The sequence below is a fragment of the Misgurnus anguillicaudatus genome, chromosome 25 (assembly GCF_027580225.2).
Source record: "Misgurnus anguillicaudatus chromosome 25, ASM2758022v2, whole genome shotgun sequence".
Lineage (NCBI taxonomy): Eukaryota > Metazoa > Chordata > Actinopteri > Cypriniformes > Cobitidae > Misgurnus > Misgurnus anguillicaudatus.
The window spans coordinates 22,244,966-22,259,486 of NC_073361.2; the positions used below are offsets into that span (position 1 = coordinate 22,244,966).

A 14,521-nucleotide genomic window follows, 5' to 3' on the forward strand; every position below is an offset into this window, starting at 1 on the left:
TAAAATAAGTTAAATGACTCGCGACTTAATTGGCTTTCATTTTAATGAAATATTGCGGATTAAATATTGATATTTATCTCTTCGGTTTGGTTTTATTGTACTTACATTTATACATATATTAAATATAAAAATGATTTAATTGAAAATAAAAATTAGGTTAATAATATAGTACTTTTTCTAAACACTGATAAAATGTAAGGGCATATTAGTGATAAAGTCTAAAGTTTCCGTAGATTACCTAATACTAATTCTATGACATGCATTACACTTTTCAAAAATAAATAAATAAAACATTTATAAGCATTCACACCAGTTTTATTAAAATGCAACGAGCCCATCAGAATAATGCTATAAGTATTTGTTGCCCTAGCCCTTTGCATCAAGCTTTCCAGTCTCAGATGCCACCCTGATGTTGGGTCACCACTTGACTGTCCTCCTGACTGATCTGAGGGATCTTGCAAGTGTCAAGCACGGCAAGAAAGGATAGTTAATCTGAAGGAAAACAGTGAGAGAGGCGTCAATGCTTATCCTGTTCGCCAGGTGGGGCTATAATGCCACAAAATTACTTATTTATTGCATAGACAGTTTCCAAAGCACTATAAAAGAGAAACAGAGTCTTACCTTTGTTCAATATGCAACAACTGCTGGTACCTAAATCCTTCCATTCACTGATATACCTGATTTGTTTGGAAGACCTTGATTTCAGTCAGTAAGTTACAATAATGTTGTTGACCTAAATAATGCATATTAAACCCCACTTCAAATATGTTGTATTGCATGTTGTGATATAATAGCATAATTACTCATCAAAATCGAGAGAATTGGTCCATGCAAGCAGATCATCCACCTCCTGCTCTGAAACCAAATCTGGTTCATTGTGTTCAAGTGAATTAATTCTCTGTGTGGATTTCTGCAACAATAATGTTGTGTCACTGTATTGGGTACCAGCTTGTAGACCTTCTGCATACCTGTCAACCAATAAAAGGATCTGTGTAAGCGGTGTAAAAAAATCAATTTACTTATGTGGGTATACTTATACTTACATTTTCCTCATCCAATCGATTTTTCGAATCTTCCTTTTTCTTGCAACATCTTGTTGCCGATTCATTCTGCAATAATGAAATTCTGTCTTCTTGCCATTGGTTTCCAGAGTTATTGGATCTTCAAATACGGACATCTTATACAGACAAAAAATGCAATTGTTGATATAATGCCACATAAATACTGATTTAAATTTAGTACAAATGGCTAAAAATATATTCCATTAAATTCCTAAGCTTAGTGAATTGAAATCCAAATAACAAACTGGAGGCATCACCTTGCCAGACAAGATTCTCCAGCCATTATTCTCCACCCGCTGGTACCACCCAAAATGATCATCGTAAATCATCGGGCCATTATGCATAGGAACAAGTTTCTTTTGCTGTGTATGTGTGTAATCTTTAGGACTGTTGGCACACATGTCCACTATTGGTGCACGAGTGTAGATTTTATAGTAGATATTCGGTGGATAGGTTACCTAGAATTTTATAAAGGTTTATTATATTTTGCTATTTGTTTCAACTTGTTTGTATACTTATAATAACTTAGCTTTTTACAGAAAACTATTGTTTTTAAACACAAATACTACTGATATATATATATATATATATATATATATATATATATATATATATATATATATATATATATATATATATATATATATATATATATATATAAAACACCATTACTCACTCCACCCAGTCTGAAACGAATAAGGGCCCCCGAAGCAGCGTCTAAAATCTTAGCCTAAAACCAAAAGTATACATTTTTGCAAACACAAAACATCTTAATTAAGATTCATACAGCATGCACATTAGCTAACTTACCTCCATAGGGTTAATAAACCTAAGAAAGAGCCGTGGGTCCCCTTGATTATGAAAGCTTACAAGTTTCTTGAGGTGCTTGAAAACAGCAATATCCTACACATGGCAGACACGGATATGAACTAGTCTGTTTAATATGTAACAGTAATGGAAAATTACTCAAATGTAACATCCCTGATTTAAAATTAAAATGTAATGAGAAAGGGAACTGAACACTAACAACATGTTTCCTCCATGCTCGTTGGATGATACCGGCTGCTTTGCTGTAAGTAGATTCCTGCTGTGAGAAAGGGATCTCATTGCTTTCTAAAGCAGAACATGTGCGTTGATTCCTATAGGGAAAAAACGATTTACAGTTTTCCTACTTCTTCAGTTAAAATGTATAAGAACTTAGTCTATTACATTTCCCTGTATATTATACCTGTCACTAGGGTATGCGTTTTCAATTTTCTTGCTCATGCTTGTACGTATGCTGCAAAACACCACAATTTTGTTTAGTTTATGAAACATTAATGACATTACAATTCATTAATTTACATATGTACCTAAATTGTACTTGATTACTATTTCAGGGAATGGAAAATAAACTTACCCACAATTCTTTTGCATCGCCTGTCTCTCAAACATCCAGTCAAACGTTATGACAATCAAAGTAGCTACTCAACATCCTCAAGAAAGAGCCTTAAAATATGCTTTTCAAATAAATTGTAAATATATAAAATGCTAAAACAGTTTTAATGTTAATATTTACACGTGACGTAAAGCAAATGTGTTTGTTATCTTTATGGTGCTTAACACCCACCATCAAACATGACTCCTCAACGGCACGATGTTAAACAGTAGCAAAAACGTAAAAGAAGCTAAAAGTCCGGCATAACATAAATTTTGAACAGATCCCATAAAATAAATCCTGTCGTAAATATGACCTAATTCCTTGATCGGGCGGGTGACTGCATGCCACAGCTGTTACTGGAGCAACGTGAAAACACTGATTCAACACAATGCTGGAAACGGGTGAGCACGCACATATTACTGGCGAAAATCTTTTTTAACAATCTTAGATTTTATTAACACAAAACCCCCTTTAACAAATAAAATGTAAGATTTATTTTACAACTGCCTTCCTAGATACACAAATTCGCTTAGCGTTGCTAAGAAAAGAGCGCCAAACTGAGCCGTTATCAAAGGTGTATAACTCCTAACACCCTTACGTAATTACATTTAATGTTAAGATTCATGGCAAGTTATAACATGACACTTAATAATATCAGACTTACTTCATCAGAAGTAATTAAGTCGTTTCTGTGTTATTAGTAGACATTTAGTTTACCACAATTGACACATCATAGCTTATCTTTGTTTGTGCTGCTATCCATTGGCCTTTCGTTCACTTGATGAATACAAATGATTTCTAAAATATTTTTATTTACAATTCATACTATTTTAGACAGTGCTGCATTTCAAATAAAACATATACATTTTCTCTATTTTGTAATATATTACATATTTCATGTATTACGTGCAATTATTTAATATAAATATGACAGTAGCTAGTACATTAAAAACAACCTTAAAAAAACACACATTTATGTTTACTTAACTATCCGTGTGTGTTCGTGCAATAGATTAACTAGACCCCCTCTCTAATCACATCACTAAAACATGTTTCGAAACATTATTTATGGGATTGTTTAGCCAAGTTAACCAACATACACAGACAGACAGAGATATTTTTATACATTGTTTGGTGATTTTGTGTCGTGGTTCACTTCCACTGTGAAGCTGCTAAGTATACAATGTCTGAAAGAGTAATGTTGTGACTGGCACGCTGTGCTTTCCAATTACAACACGTTGAAATACCCTATGACCTTCAACAGACAGCCCTCTACAAAAGCAATGACGTGATCATTCCCTATTTGAAAGACTCGATACAAAAGATATCAAAAGACGTGCTAAAACAACATTGCATTGCATTGTAAATGCATTCATAATTAAATCAAACTTTGTTATACGCAAGCACTGGAGATTTAAAAAGGGCGTAATTATGATATTTATGTATTACACAGGAAAATACTTTCGTTTTCAGATGCACAATTATACCATTGTTATTTTATTAGACATGGATTCATGAATGTAATTACTGTATGGTTTGAGAATTTTGATTTGCTTGTTTTGGCTTTCATGAATTTGTCATGAAAGATCCTGTGCACACAAAATAACATTTTAAATATCCAGTGTTACTGCAACACAAGTAATAAAACTGAACAATTACAACATATAATACTTTCTACTAAAGTTCTGTTTCCAAGTCATCATCACCACCATTATCAAGATAGTACTCATCCTCAGACGTATCAGATCCAGACTCCTCACAAACAGGCAAGCTGGTTGAATAGCTCCTTGATGATAAAAGTCTACGAGGAGAAGGACTATCTGGAGTTGTCCGGATGGGGGAAACTGGGTAAGCCTGGGATATGCGACGGGAAGAAGAGAAAGGTGGTGAGGGAGGTGGAGTTGGGTCTGCATCATCCCAGAAGCAGGAAGAGTTATCCTGTTCATCTGGATTCCGAAGGTCTGTACCTCCAGGTTGGGACTGATTATTGGTGACAGATTTGGAACCATGGGTAGGGGAAAAGCTTATGTTAAACGGAGAGTCGAATCTTGAATCTAAACTTGAGAGGTCACTGACGCTACTTGTTGAAATTCGTCCTGGACCTGAAGGGCGGCTTGACACCACACTGCTGACTGAGAACGATCTTCCATTACTCAGACCATACTTTAGATTAACACAGGATGAGGACAACTGAGATCTTTTGAGGTTTGGACGTACAGGACTCTTGGCAGTGCTCAGTTGAAAAAGGTTGTCAGAATCGCAAAGCGAATTACTTTTTTTGCTCACTGGACTATAAAACACGCTGTCATTCTGAACGTCTTCGGGGTCATCATCAAACAAATTAAAAGGTGATGGGGGACCAATAGAGGAACTTCTGTAATGTGGTAACGTGGCAGAGCGGTTCCTTAAATGGGACTTTTGCCAGTGCAGATTGCTGCTGTAAGATTGTTTTCCATTTTCATCACTCCACCCTTTTTGCCGCTGCACATTCAGTGTATTCTCAGTTTTCCTAAATGTAAAAGGTGATAATGACTCAGAAGAAGGTAAAGATGCTTTATCAATGGTCAGAGGTGAGTTTGGGGCATCCCTTTGGCTCCCAAAACGCATTTTATCACCCTTAACCCTGCTTTGTTCATCCAAATTTAGTATTTTCTCAGATTTCCAAAATGTTAATGGTGATAATGACTTTGAAGAAGGTAAAGATGCTTTGTCAGCGGGCAGAGATGAGTTTTGGGCATCCCATTGGCGTGTTTTTTCCCCGTTATTCCTGCTTTGTCCATCCAGATCTAGGGTTTTCTCCATTATCCTAAATGTTAATGGTGACAATGACTCAGAAGAAGATAAAGGTGCTTTATCAGTGGTCCCCGATGTGTTTGGGTGGTTGACCTCCCACTGGCCCCCAAAATGCTTCTTTTCATCTTGAACCCTCGGTAGCACTTTTGTATTCAGTGTATTCTCAGTTTTCATTAATGCTGATGTTGACAATGATTTCAATGCTTTCTCATTAATTGGAGAAGGTTTCCATTGGCTCTCAGAAGATCTTCTCTCCTCTTTCTTATCTCTTTCAAAAGTCTCAGTGTGTAAGGATGTCTGAGTCACAGTATTACCAATTTTTGGGTCAACAGTGTTGTCTGAGCGTTTGCCACTAAATGTCTGCTTCAATCGATTTAACATCTGCTCAATCCTGCTGCCTGTTTTAAATACTGGTAAATTTCGTTTGGTTTTAAAATACTGAGTAGTAACAACATCTTTGTCTGCCACAGAGTCCGAAGTGAAGACGCTGTCTTTCTTAGAGCGTAATGCAAAGAGACCTTTCTTTGAATTAGGAATTTCCTGCAATCTCTCATGCACGTGCAAATCTTTTGCAATTTCTGCTGTTACCGCATTCTCTTTTGGACTTAGTGTTTGCTTAGGGTAAGAGTTATCCTTATTAAGCTGAACCGTCATTGAGCCATTATGTTCCTCAAGAAGACATGTGTTTTGCTGTCTTGGGTGTGGGGTTATATTTGCACTTTGGCTTTCCATGACAAAACTTGCATTTGGTAAAGTTTGTGAAAGGTATGGCTGGGCAGGTCTGTCATTATCTAGAGCTCCTGAATAAGCCTGAGTAGTGTTTACTGTGCTTGTCTTCTGTTCTCTGTCAGGAGAACCTAGCTGTTCCTTTGGTTTCTTTAGTATGCTTTTGTACTTGGCAGACCCTTTTGGGGTATTTTTTATGGGGTAAACATATATGGTTGTAGTATCATCATCAAATGTAAATTGATCTTGTGGTTTGGGATCAGGTGGAGAGGGCAGTCCCTGTAAAGTGCTGTTGAGTGCATGTCTGGAGGAGATGAGTGTAGAATACGGAGAAGTGCTAAGACGGGGTGCTGATTTTCTTCCAAAATCAGGAGGCAGAGATTGAGCTGGGCCTATAAGAGAACTGGAGGAACCTTTCTTTAATGATTGTGCAGGTGGCTCAAGTGGGCTGACGTCAAAAGAAAATCTTGAAGGAGGGGGTTTTCTGTCACTCTGCAGTATTTCGCCTCCACCTTGCATAGGAGAGGAAGAACTTTCAGCTCTCTGTATGTGGGAGAAAGGAGTAAAAGGGGAACTAGGGGAGGATACAGCTGGGCTGGACTCTCGTAGGTATGAATAGATGCTCGGAACACGGAAGTCTCTCAAAGGCCTTCTTGGAGAAAGAGGACTTGAAAGATCCATCGGGCTTTGACTTGACGGAGAAGATTTCTTCTCAGAGTCCAAAATGATATGCCCTCCATTTATTGTGTTAATTACATCAACAGAAAAGTTTCCTTTCCTGGGTGAGAAGTTAAGATTGTCTGTGAAGGTTCTTGTACTCATAGAGTTGCTGCGTGGTATATTTTGTTTGCTTTGTGATTTTAAGTCTCTACCATTAAAGCCAGTTTGTGAAACATCCATATTTGAATTTGTTTTAGAAATTTGGGATGTGTCCTGATTATTGTTAATATTGTTTTGCTGGTTTGTACTGTAAGCAATACTTAGATCCACTTGATCACCACCCTCAGTACTGGAATACTTCTTCAAAGGAATTGAGGAATGAGAATAAGGCTGAGGTTTGAGGATCTCAAGTGGGCTAGATTTGGTTTTGATGTTGGGAAATTGCTGCTCCACAGTTTTAGTGATGAAAGTCTCTGGGTTCTTTGAAATCTCTGTCTCTGTTTTGTTTTGAAACAGTGGTGTCCTTACTCTCTTACCTCTGGGTGAGAAAGGAAAATGACTTGTGTCTGATATTTCCTCTGTTTTTGAAGCAGTGTCCAGAAATGAGTATGACACTATTGTATCTCCAACTTGGTCATCAGGAGTAGAAGAAGAGGCATACGATTGAGCGTTCTTCCCTATACATCTACTTGGCAATGTAAGGGACCTAACATGCGTAGTTATCGGAGTCTCCATCTGTGTTGTCTCAGCATGAAGCCTTCTCAAATTTGCCCTCCTCAATGAGAGAAGTAGGCTGCTTGTTGTTGGCATGGAGCTCAATGATTTGAAAGGCTCATTTTGAGCTTTAGTTTTTGACATTCTGTATTCTCCATATTCCTCAGAATGGGGTGACTTGGGTACCTGACCACTGTCCAGATGTGTGGAAACACGGTGTAGATCTGCACTGTTGTACATTGTGGCTCTATATGTGTCCGTAGAGGAAGATTTCATAACGGCTCTTTTTGACTGAACTGTAGTTGTGATATTTGGGGAACTGTTCTCTTTTTGCCATTCTGGAGAAATGTGACTGGTTCTAGCAGGCAATTGCCTCTCATTGTCATTGGACTCTTGCAACATACGTTCAGCTTGTTGTCTCTGGGAGGCAATAAACAACTGTTGTCGGCGTTCTTGGTTGGCGTTTTGTCTGCAATCCTGGGGTTCGTGCTCTACCTCATTGCCACCTTGTTTAGGTCTTCCTACACGGCCACTCCAAGGTGATGCAAGAACTGAGACCATGGCAGATGCTAACATAGTTGAGGAAGGATTGAGAAGATTTTGTTCTGGCACAGAGGTGCTTTCAGAAAGAGTTGTGTGAAAAGAGGCTAATGATAAACATGCAAAGACCTCAGTGCTTGTTTTTAGACCACTGTCCTTTCCAGGTGAGGTCAGATTACTGTGGTTCTGTGAAGTTGTTGAAACATGTTCTCTACAGTCCTTTTTTGGATTTGTTCCCTTGCTGACTTCTGTTTGTATCATACAAACAGATTGAGTACAGTGTCTTTGTGAGTCGTGGGCTTTTATTGTTTGTTCACAAAGCCCTATGTTGTGCAGTATTCCTGTGTCTCGTCCCTGTTTAGTTGTGGTATATCCATGTTGACTTTGCCAAGTGGAAAAGCTGTCTTCATCAAAAGGTGCTTTTGGCCCATCCCCGTCCTGAAATAATTCACTACAGGTCTCTGCTTTTGAAAATTTGTCCTTTAGCTGTGAGAAGAACCAACAAAGCTTTAGATTAGTGTCAGTATGTTAAAAAATTAAAATAATAGAAGCACCAAGGCAAGCGTAGTAGAATTGAACTTTTTTACATTGAAAAACTGAACTGCAAACTTGCCTGGGAAAATCGAACAAAATGCTTCTCATATATTTGAGTTATTTAAACAAACCACCACTCCCATTCCATAGCTCCTTAAACAAATAGTTCAACTTTACAGTTGAGCTTTACATACCATTGAAATATATACCCTTAGCAACAAAACTGCAAGCATTAGAGAGACTCTAACTGAGACACTTAAAGAATAGTGCAAAATAAATACATATATAGTGCAATAAATACATTGTTTTTTTTTTATTAAAACAATTAGTGCTGGGGAACAGATTAATCGCGATTAATGGCATACAAAATTAAAGTGCATTTTTGCCTAATATATGTGTCTGTACTGTGTGTAATTATTATGTATATTTAAACACACACACATACATATACATTTCAGAACATTTCTATTTATATATAATTTTTATTGTTCATATATAAAAATATAAATAAATCTCACATGTAAATGTTTCTTAAATACATGCATGAATGTGTGTGTATTTATATATACATAATAATTACACACAGCGCACCCTCATATATTATGCAAAAAAATCACTTTTATTTTGTATGCGATTAATCTTTTCCCAGCACTACATTTAAATGATTAGCATAGCAAATATCCATTAGTATTACATTTATTTTATCATCCTTTTTTCACTACTCATTTGCATATCTACATCTTAGCATAAATGCTTAGCTCTGTGTAGTGTTGATAAGCTGTTTTTCTTGCCGTTTCATGTGTGTCACTGTAAAATAAAGAAAATATTTTTGAATAAAGACGTTTAAGATTAACAAAAAAATCTCTCACTGAAAAACTCTTAAGGATTAAATATTATCTTCATGCTACATTTGATAAGCCAAGTCACGTAGATTCACAAAGTAAAGTAACCTCAGGCAGATAAACCAAGATGAAAAACAATGAAGAAAACAAAGCTCAACGTTTCACACGCTATGTTTGGTCCTCCCCATAAATATTTTTTCAACATTAACGCCTCTCATATGTTCATCCATGCAACGCAGTGAAACAAGAATAACAACATTCCATCCTTTCACTCACTTTAAGCATTTTGCCTGGTTTAAAGGGAGGGGTCCAAACTGTTTTCGCATGCCCATACAATCATGCAACGAACACATCAATGGAGTATTTCCACAATCACATTCCATCTATCAAAAAGGAAAGCTCTGTAGACCCTTCAGTATTTGGAAACATATTCACTATTAATGATACCCAATGACTTCCATAGTATTTGTTTTTCCTACTATAGAAGTCAGTGGGTACCTGTGTGGTTACCATCATTTATCAAAATATCTTTTGAGTTCGACAGCAAAAATAAATGCGGGTTTCAAACAACATAAGAGTAAGTAAATTATGACAGAATTGTATTTTTGGTGGGAAATTTCCCTTTAACTAATGATTTTGCGCCCAATATACTGCTTATTAATACTTTATAAGGTTGTTTTTGTAGCGTTTAAGTGTAGGTATGGTGTAGGATTAAGTGATGTAAAATATTGCCATGCATTAATATGTGCTTTATAAGTACTAATAAACAGCCAATATGCGAGTAGCATGCATGCTTATAGGCAAAGTATTAAAAGTCAAAATGGGCTATACTAAACTTTTACCTATTTATTTTGTTTCCAAGTTAAAAGTGTAAACACTCTTTTCCCATGTGACCACATGAACACACCTAGATACTAACAGAAAACAGCAAACGTCTGGAGATACACAGCAGTCAACATTGTTATAAATCACGCCCAATAAAACATGACTTATTGCTATATAAGGACTACCATGCCCAGTCATAGGTCAAAAGGACATTTGCTGGGCTTAAAAATGACAAAGGACACAAAGTGGTACTGGATATTATAATGCACACTGTTTATGTATTATTGAGTGGAATGTGATTTTGATTTAACATTTACTAAAAGGAAGAGGAGTGAATAATGTGAGGTGCCATGTTCACTGGCACATGCATTCATCCCAAGCAACTTACAGTGTATACATTTTTATCAGTCTATGCATTTCCGAGAAAACGCACATACATATATATTACAAGAGTGTATATGTATACAATAGATATAATAGATGATATTGATGTCAAAAAACTTGTTTACAGCAGAGTGTAAAACTGTTCAAAAGACCATCACACTCACATGTCAGTATCATTCTGCCGTGTTTCTTCTATGTCCTCTCCAATGTCTTTTTTATTTCTTTTGGGAGGACAACTTAGAGAGATAACAGTCGTGATTCTCACAGATTCCCTTTGATCTTCAGATATCTTGCTGGAGTCTTTGTCAGGCTTGAGTAGTATGATCTTCTTGATCTGCAAATCTGACAAGCCCAAACAAGATAAAGCATTACTAATGATAGCATTATAACAAGGTTTATATATACCGTGCTGTTCAAAGTCTAAGTCCAATTGTGACAATGACCTACTTTGCATTTTGTGAGTGAATAAAATGCATTTCAGAAATTCTGTAGAAGTTTGTGCAAAACCTGTTGATCCATGTTATTCCAGGATAATCTGATTATATTCCAAAGAGCATCACAAATGTGCATATTTTATTAGTTCCCAGGAAAAAGTGTTTGGAATTTTAATGTTTAAATTAGTGTTTGAATCCCTACATTTCAAAGTATATAGACTGCTGAACAACACTGTATATCATTTATATTACAATATAGTTCATAATACAACTGCAATGTATAACAACTGTAAATATGTGTGTGATCTGGAGCTATAAACTTACCTTTGCTACTTGTTTGCTGGCCTGTTAAATGCTGTGACACAGTGTTGGCAGTAGTTTTGGATTCAGATTCCTTTTTATTGTGGATGCGTTGAGCCGATGGTGCAGGAAGTAACTTCTCATGCTTGCTTACATTCTGAAAACTAAACAAGTGTTTGCCATTTAAAAGCTGGAACCGAGACTGCTCCTATCAACACATTAAATCCATGTCTGGACTACTTAGAAAAAACGATGTCAAGGTTAACTCCCCTCAAAAAAATGGCAGGAACACCCATAGATGTTTTTTTTTTTTAATATGGGGACATGACATTAGCATTGACAGTGTATCTCTAATTGTTTTATCCAGTGCCTTTACATTTGCAGAAAAGTGATTTATTGTATTTGTCAAATTAATGCATTTTTAATGTGCAAAGGGTGTAACAAACTGCATAAAAGCTAAATCACCAAAAACATGGCAAGACATGTTTTACGAGTATAAATTAATACAAATTAAGACTCAGATGATCTTTGTTATGGAGGTGTGTTGTTAAATATCAGCAAACAAATTAACTGAGATGTAAGCAAGCAAACATGTTGTTTAAGATTATTCTGTAATCTGGAATTAATCCCTGACTATTTAATTTGGCAGTTTTGTCTGTGTACTGGAAACAATGGATACTTGTTACGTAACTGGGGAGGTGCCAACTAAAATCAATCATGAGACGGAGCAGAAATTGGTTGAAGTTTAAATCAAGTTGTTGTTGTGCAAAAAACTATGACCGATACAATTTAAGTGAGAGAAATGAACGCTAGCACATGTACGCATGCTCATACGTCATGGCTTTAACCTGTGCAGTTACAGTACAAACTTCCAAAACATTATTTGCAAAACATGTGTTTTAACGATAAAAAGAAGGAAAGAAAGCAAGAAAAAATGAAAGTGCGTAAAAGAAAAGAAAAGAGAAAGTATCGCAATTCAAGTAAAAACTTTGAAACTTACTGTGTTTTGTTGGTGCGCGTGTAATATCTGTCCTGATTTGAGACGACACAAGCCACGCTTGCTTTCTCTTCACGTTGACGAGGTGACTGCTGTAACTTAAGATCATGTGTTGACATTGCTCGACTGTAGTTTGCTCGTGTGGTTACCTCCCCTTATCCCCTGCGGGCATCGGTGTTGCCCTCAAATAGATAGACAGCGCGACTGAAGATTCCTGTGGGAGAAACCGCGCGCGGTAAGACAAACCCATCATACGGGCGATTAAATGACCGGACGCCGCCCGAGTTATGTGGTTCACCACCGAAATGTGTGTGTGCTGTCGAAAAGTGCCACGGAAGTACAACATGAGTTTATGTTTCAGCGGCAAACTGCGTACTATGTAATATGGAGCCATTCTTGGTAACCATAACAGCGATAAGATGGAAAAGATAAAACAGATTTATCATTTATTATAAGACAATAAAGATAAGATAGATAAGACATATTCAGCATGTATTAACAGAATATATTATACACTGTATGTAAGTGTTAGATAATATCCCACAAATAAATACAACCAGCACAATTCCTTTATAATCTTTAAATCGATTATAATTTCTGTAATAGTGTGTATAGTTTTTTTTTTCAGCTGGGGTGATACTTTGGATTATTTGATTTCTCATACTTAAGAGATTAGACTGTAAATGTTGTAAACGCATATAAAAGTCGTTTTTGCTTGTAGAGGCTTATCTGTCAGCGATAGCAACTGATAACACGTTTGTGAAAAGAAAAAAAACACGTTTGTGTTTTCCATTTATTACCGATAGGTGGAGACATAAACAACGGTGATGTGCGTTGCTCTAATATCCAGTGTGAACCAAAAACCCAGATCAAATCTTTTTTGTGATTTACTGTTTTCTACATAAAATCATCCTACGTCAGAACATTCTGTGAAAATATAACCTTGATATCTTTAATATTGACTGAGCAAAGTCTTGAAGTGAAAGTATAATCAATGATTGATGGCACTACTTAATATACTAAATGCCACTACTTAATTTAATGTATTGGTGCAAGTTAAAAATGATAAATAATTGATTTATTGAAACATTTAAAATGGGATAGTTCACGTCAAAATGAAAATTCTGTCATCATTCACTCATCCTCATGTTGTTCTAAACCTGTATGATTTTTTTTTTGATGAATACAAAAGAAGATATTTTGGGAAATGATGGTGGACATACAGCAGATGGTGACCATTAACTTCCATAGTAGGAAAAATATTTTGGAAGTATTGTGATAAATGATGAAGAAAGTATTTGTATAAATGATGGTAAGCACACGGTTGACGGTACCCATTAAATTCCATCATATTGTTTTTCCTACTATGGAAGTCAATGGTCACTATATGCTGTGTGTTTACCGCCATTTCTCAAAATATCAACTTTTGTGTTCATCAGAACAAAAGAAATTCATACAGGTTTAGACCAACATGATGATGAGAAAATTATGACAGCATTTTCATTTTAAGGTGAACTATCCCTTTAAGTTGTCTGGACATAATAATGTTGATAATTACATCAAGTTAATATTGTGTGTAACTCTGTGTTAGTTTGCTTAAAACATTATTTAAGTTGTAGTAACTCAATGCATTTAGCTTGATAACTTAATCTTTCAAGTTTCAGGTTCCCAGCATGCTTTGCATGGGACTTGATTGTAAAAGTAAATGTAGAAATATGGTGTTGATTTTATTTTTAAAGGGGACATTTCACAATACTTTTTTAAGATGTAAAATCAATCTTCGGTGTTTCCAGAGTACGTATGTGATGGTTTTGCTCAAAATACCCCATAGATAATTTATTATGTTAAAATTGGCACTTTGTAGGTGTGAGCAAAAATGTGCCGTTTTTGGGTGTGTCCTTTTAAATGGAAATGAGCTGATCTCTGCACTAAATGGCAGTGCTGTGGTTGGATAGTGAAGGTTAAGGGGCGGTATTATCCCCTTCTGACATCACAGGGGGAGCCAAATTTCAATTACCTATTTTTCACATGCTTGCAGAGAATGGTTTACCAAAACGAAGTTACTGGGGACCCAATTATAGCACTTAAACATGGAAAAAGTCAGATTTTAATGATATGTCATCAAAATAAAAACACGACAAAACTTATTAATGTTTTGTATATTGGTTTTTAAAAGAGTTTCTGTATGTTATTGATTTTGAAGAGGTTACCATTGTGCTGAAGAGTAAAGCATTTACTTAAGTTGGGAACAGACTCACTGAGCATTATATTACATGCTGTTTCAATCAGAA

General features: G+C 36.0%; 3 protein-coding genes across 8 annotated transcripts in view; 1 reads left to right on the plus strand and 2 right to left on the minus strand.

Moving 5' to 3' along the window:
* Nucleotides 1-3,172, minus strand: c25h11orf65 (chromosome 25 C11orf65 homolog). 5 transcript variants are annotated; one of them, XM_055181476.2, is made up of 11 exons: nucleotides 2,671-3,172; nucleotides 2,461-2,549; nucleotides 2,290-2,340; nucleotides 2,089-2,200; nucleotides 1,872-1,964; nucleotides 1,738-1,791; nucleotides 1,319-1,519; nucleotides 1,044-1,177; nucleotides 804-968; nucleotides 622-695; nucleotides 3-492 (listed from the first exon to the last, which is right to left on the minus strand). In XM_055181476.2, the coding sequence occupies exons 2-11, from the start codon at nucleotides 2,493-2,495 to the stop codon at nucleotides 488-490; spliced, it is 924 nt and encodes a 307-aa protein (XP_055037451.2). In that variant the 5' UTR covers nucleotides 2,496-2,549; nucleotides 2,671-3,172; the 3' UTR covers nucleotides 3-487. The 5 variants fall into 5 exon arrangements, 4 of the variants coding, with proteins under 4 accessions (XP_055037451.2, XP_055037450.2, XP_055037453.2 ...); XM_055181475.2 differs by having other exon boundaries at nucleotides 4-492; nucleotides 2,461-2,560; XR_008638156.2 differs by having other exon boundaries at nucleotides 1-492; nucleotides 622-733; nucleotides 848-968; nucleotides 2,461-3,172.
* chodl (chondrolectin) overlaps nucleotides 2,756-14,521 on the plus strand; it is a 26,362-nt gene continuing 14,596 nt past the window's right edge. Inside the window, exon 1 of one of the 2 annotated variants that reach the window (XM_055181480.2) lies at nucleotides 2,756-2,882. In XM_055181480.2, coding sequence (XP_055037455.2) covers nucleotides 2,870-2,882 — 13 coding nt within the window. In that variant the 5' untranslated portion in view covers nucleotides 2,756-2,869. Of the gene's footprint in view, nucleotides 2,883-12,328; nucleotides 12,466-14,521 lie in introns of those variants that run through there. The other variant, XM_055181481.2, reaches the window with a different exon arrangement.
* On the minus strand, nucleotides 9,183-12,366 carry LOC129425502 (uncharacterized). Its single transcript, XM_073863589.1, has 4 exons — nucleotides 12,234-12,366; nucleotides 11,258-11,397; nucleotides 10,664-10,841; nucleotides 9,183-9,255 (listed from the first exon to the last, which is right to left on the minus strand). Exons 1-4 carry the CDS (start codon nucleotides 12,347-12,349, stop codon nucleotides 9,183-9,185), a joined length of 507 nt encoding a protein of 168 aa, XP_073719690.1. The 5' UTR covers nucleotides 12,350-12,366.

What these genes read in the sequence shown, in the direction of transcription:
- c25h11orf65 (XM_055181476.2), bottom strand. Translation starts at nt 2,495, where the DNA reads ATGTTTGAGAGACAGGCGATGCAAAAGAATTGTGG. An exon ending in GCGATGCAAAAGAATTGTGG is followed by an intron (nt 2,341 to 2,460) that starts GTAAGTTTATTT and finishes GGTGTTTTGCAG; the next exon opens with CATACGTACAAGCATGAGCA. An exon ending in ATCGATTGGATGAGGAAAAT is followed by an intron (nt 969 to 1,043) that starts GTAAGTATAAGT and finishes ATTGGTTGACAG; the next exon opens with GTATGCAGAAGGTCTACAAG.
- LOC129425502 (XM_073863589.1), bottom strand. Translation starts at nt 12,349, where the DNA reads ATGTCAACACATGATCTTAAGTTACAGCAGTCACCTCGTCAACGTGAA. An exon ending in CCAGCAAACAAGTAGCAAAG is followed by an intron (nt 10,842 to 11,257) that starts GTAAGTTTATAG and finishes TGGGCTTGTCAG; the next exon opens with ATTTGCAGATCAAGAAGATC. An exon ending in CGGCAGAATGATACTGACAT is followed by an intron (nt 9,256 to 10,663) that starts GTGAGTGTGATG and finishes TTTATTTTACAG; the next exon opens with TGACACACATGAAACGGCAA.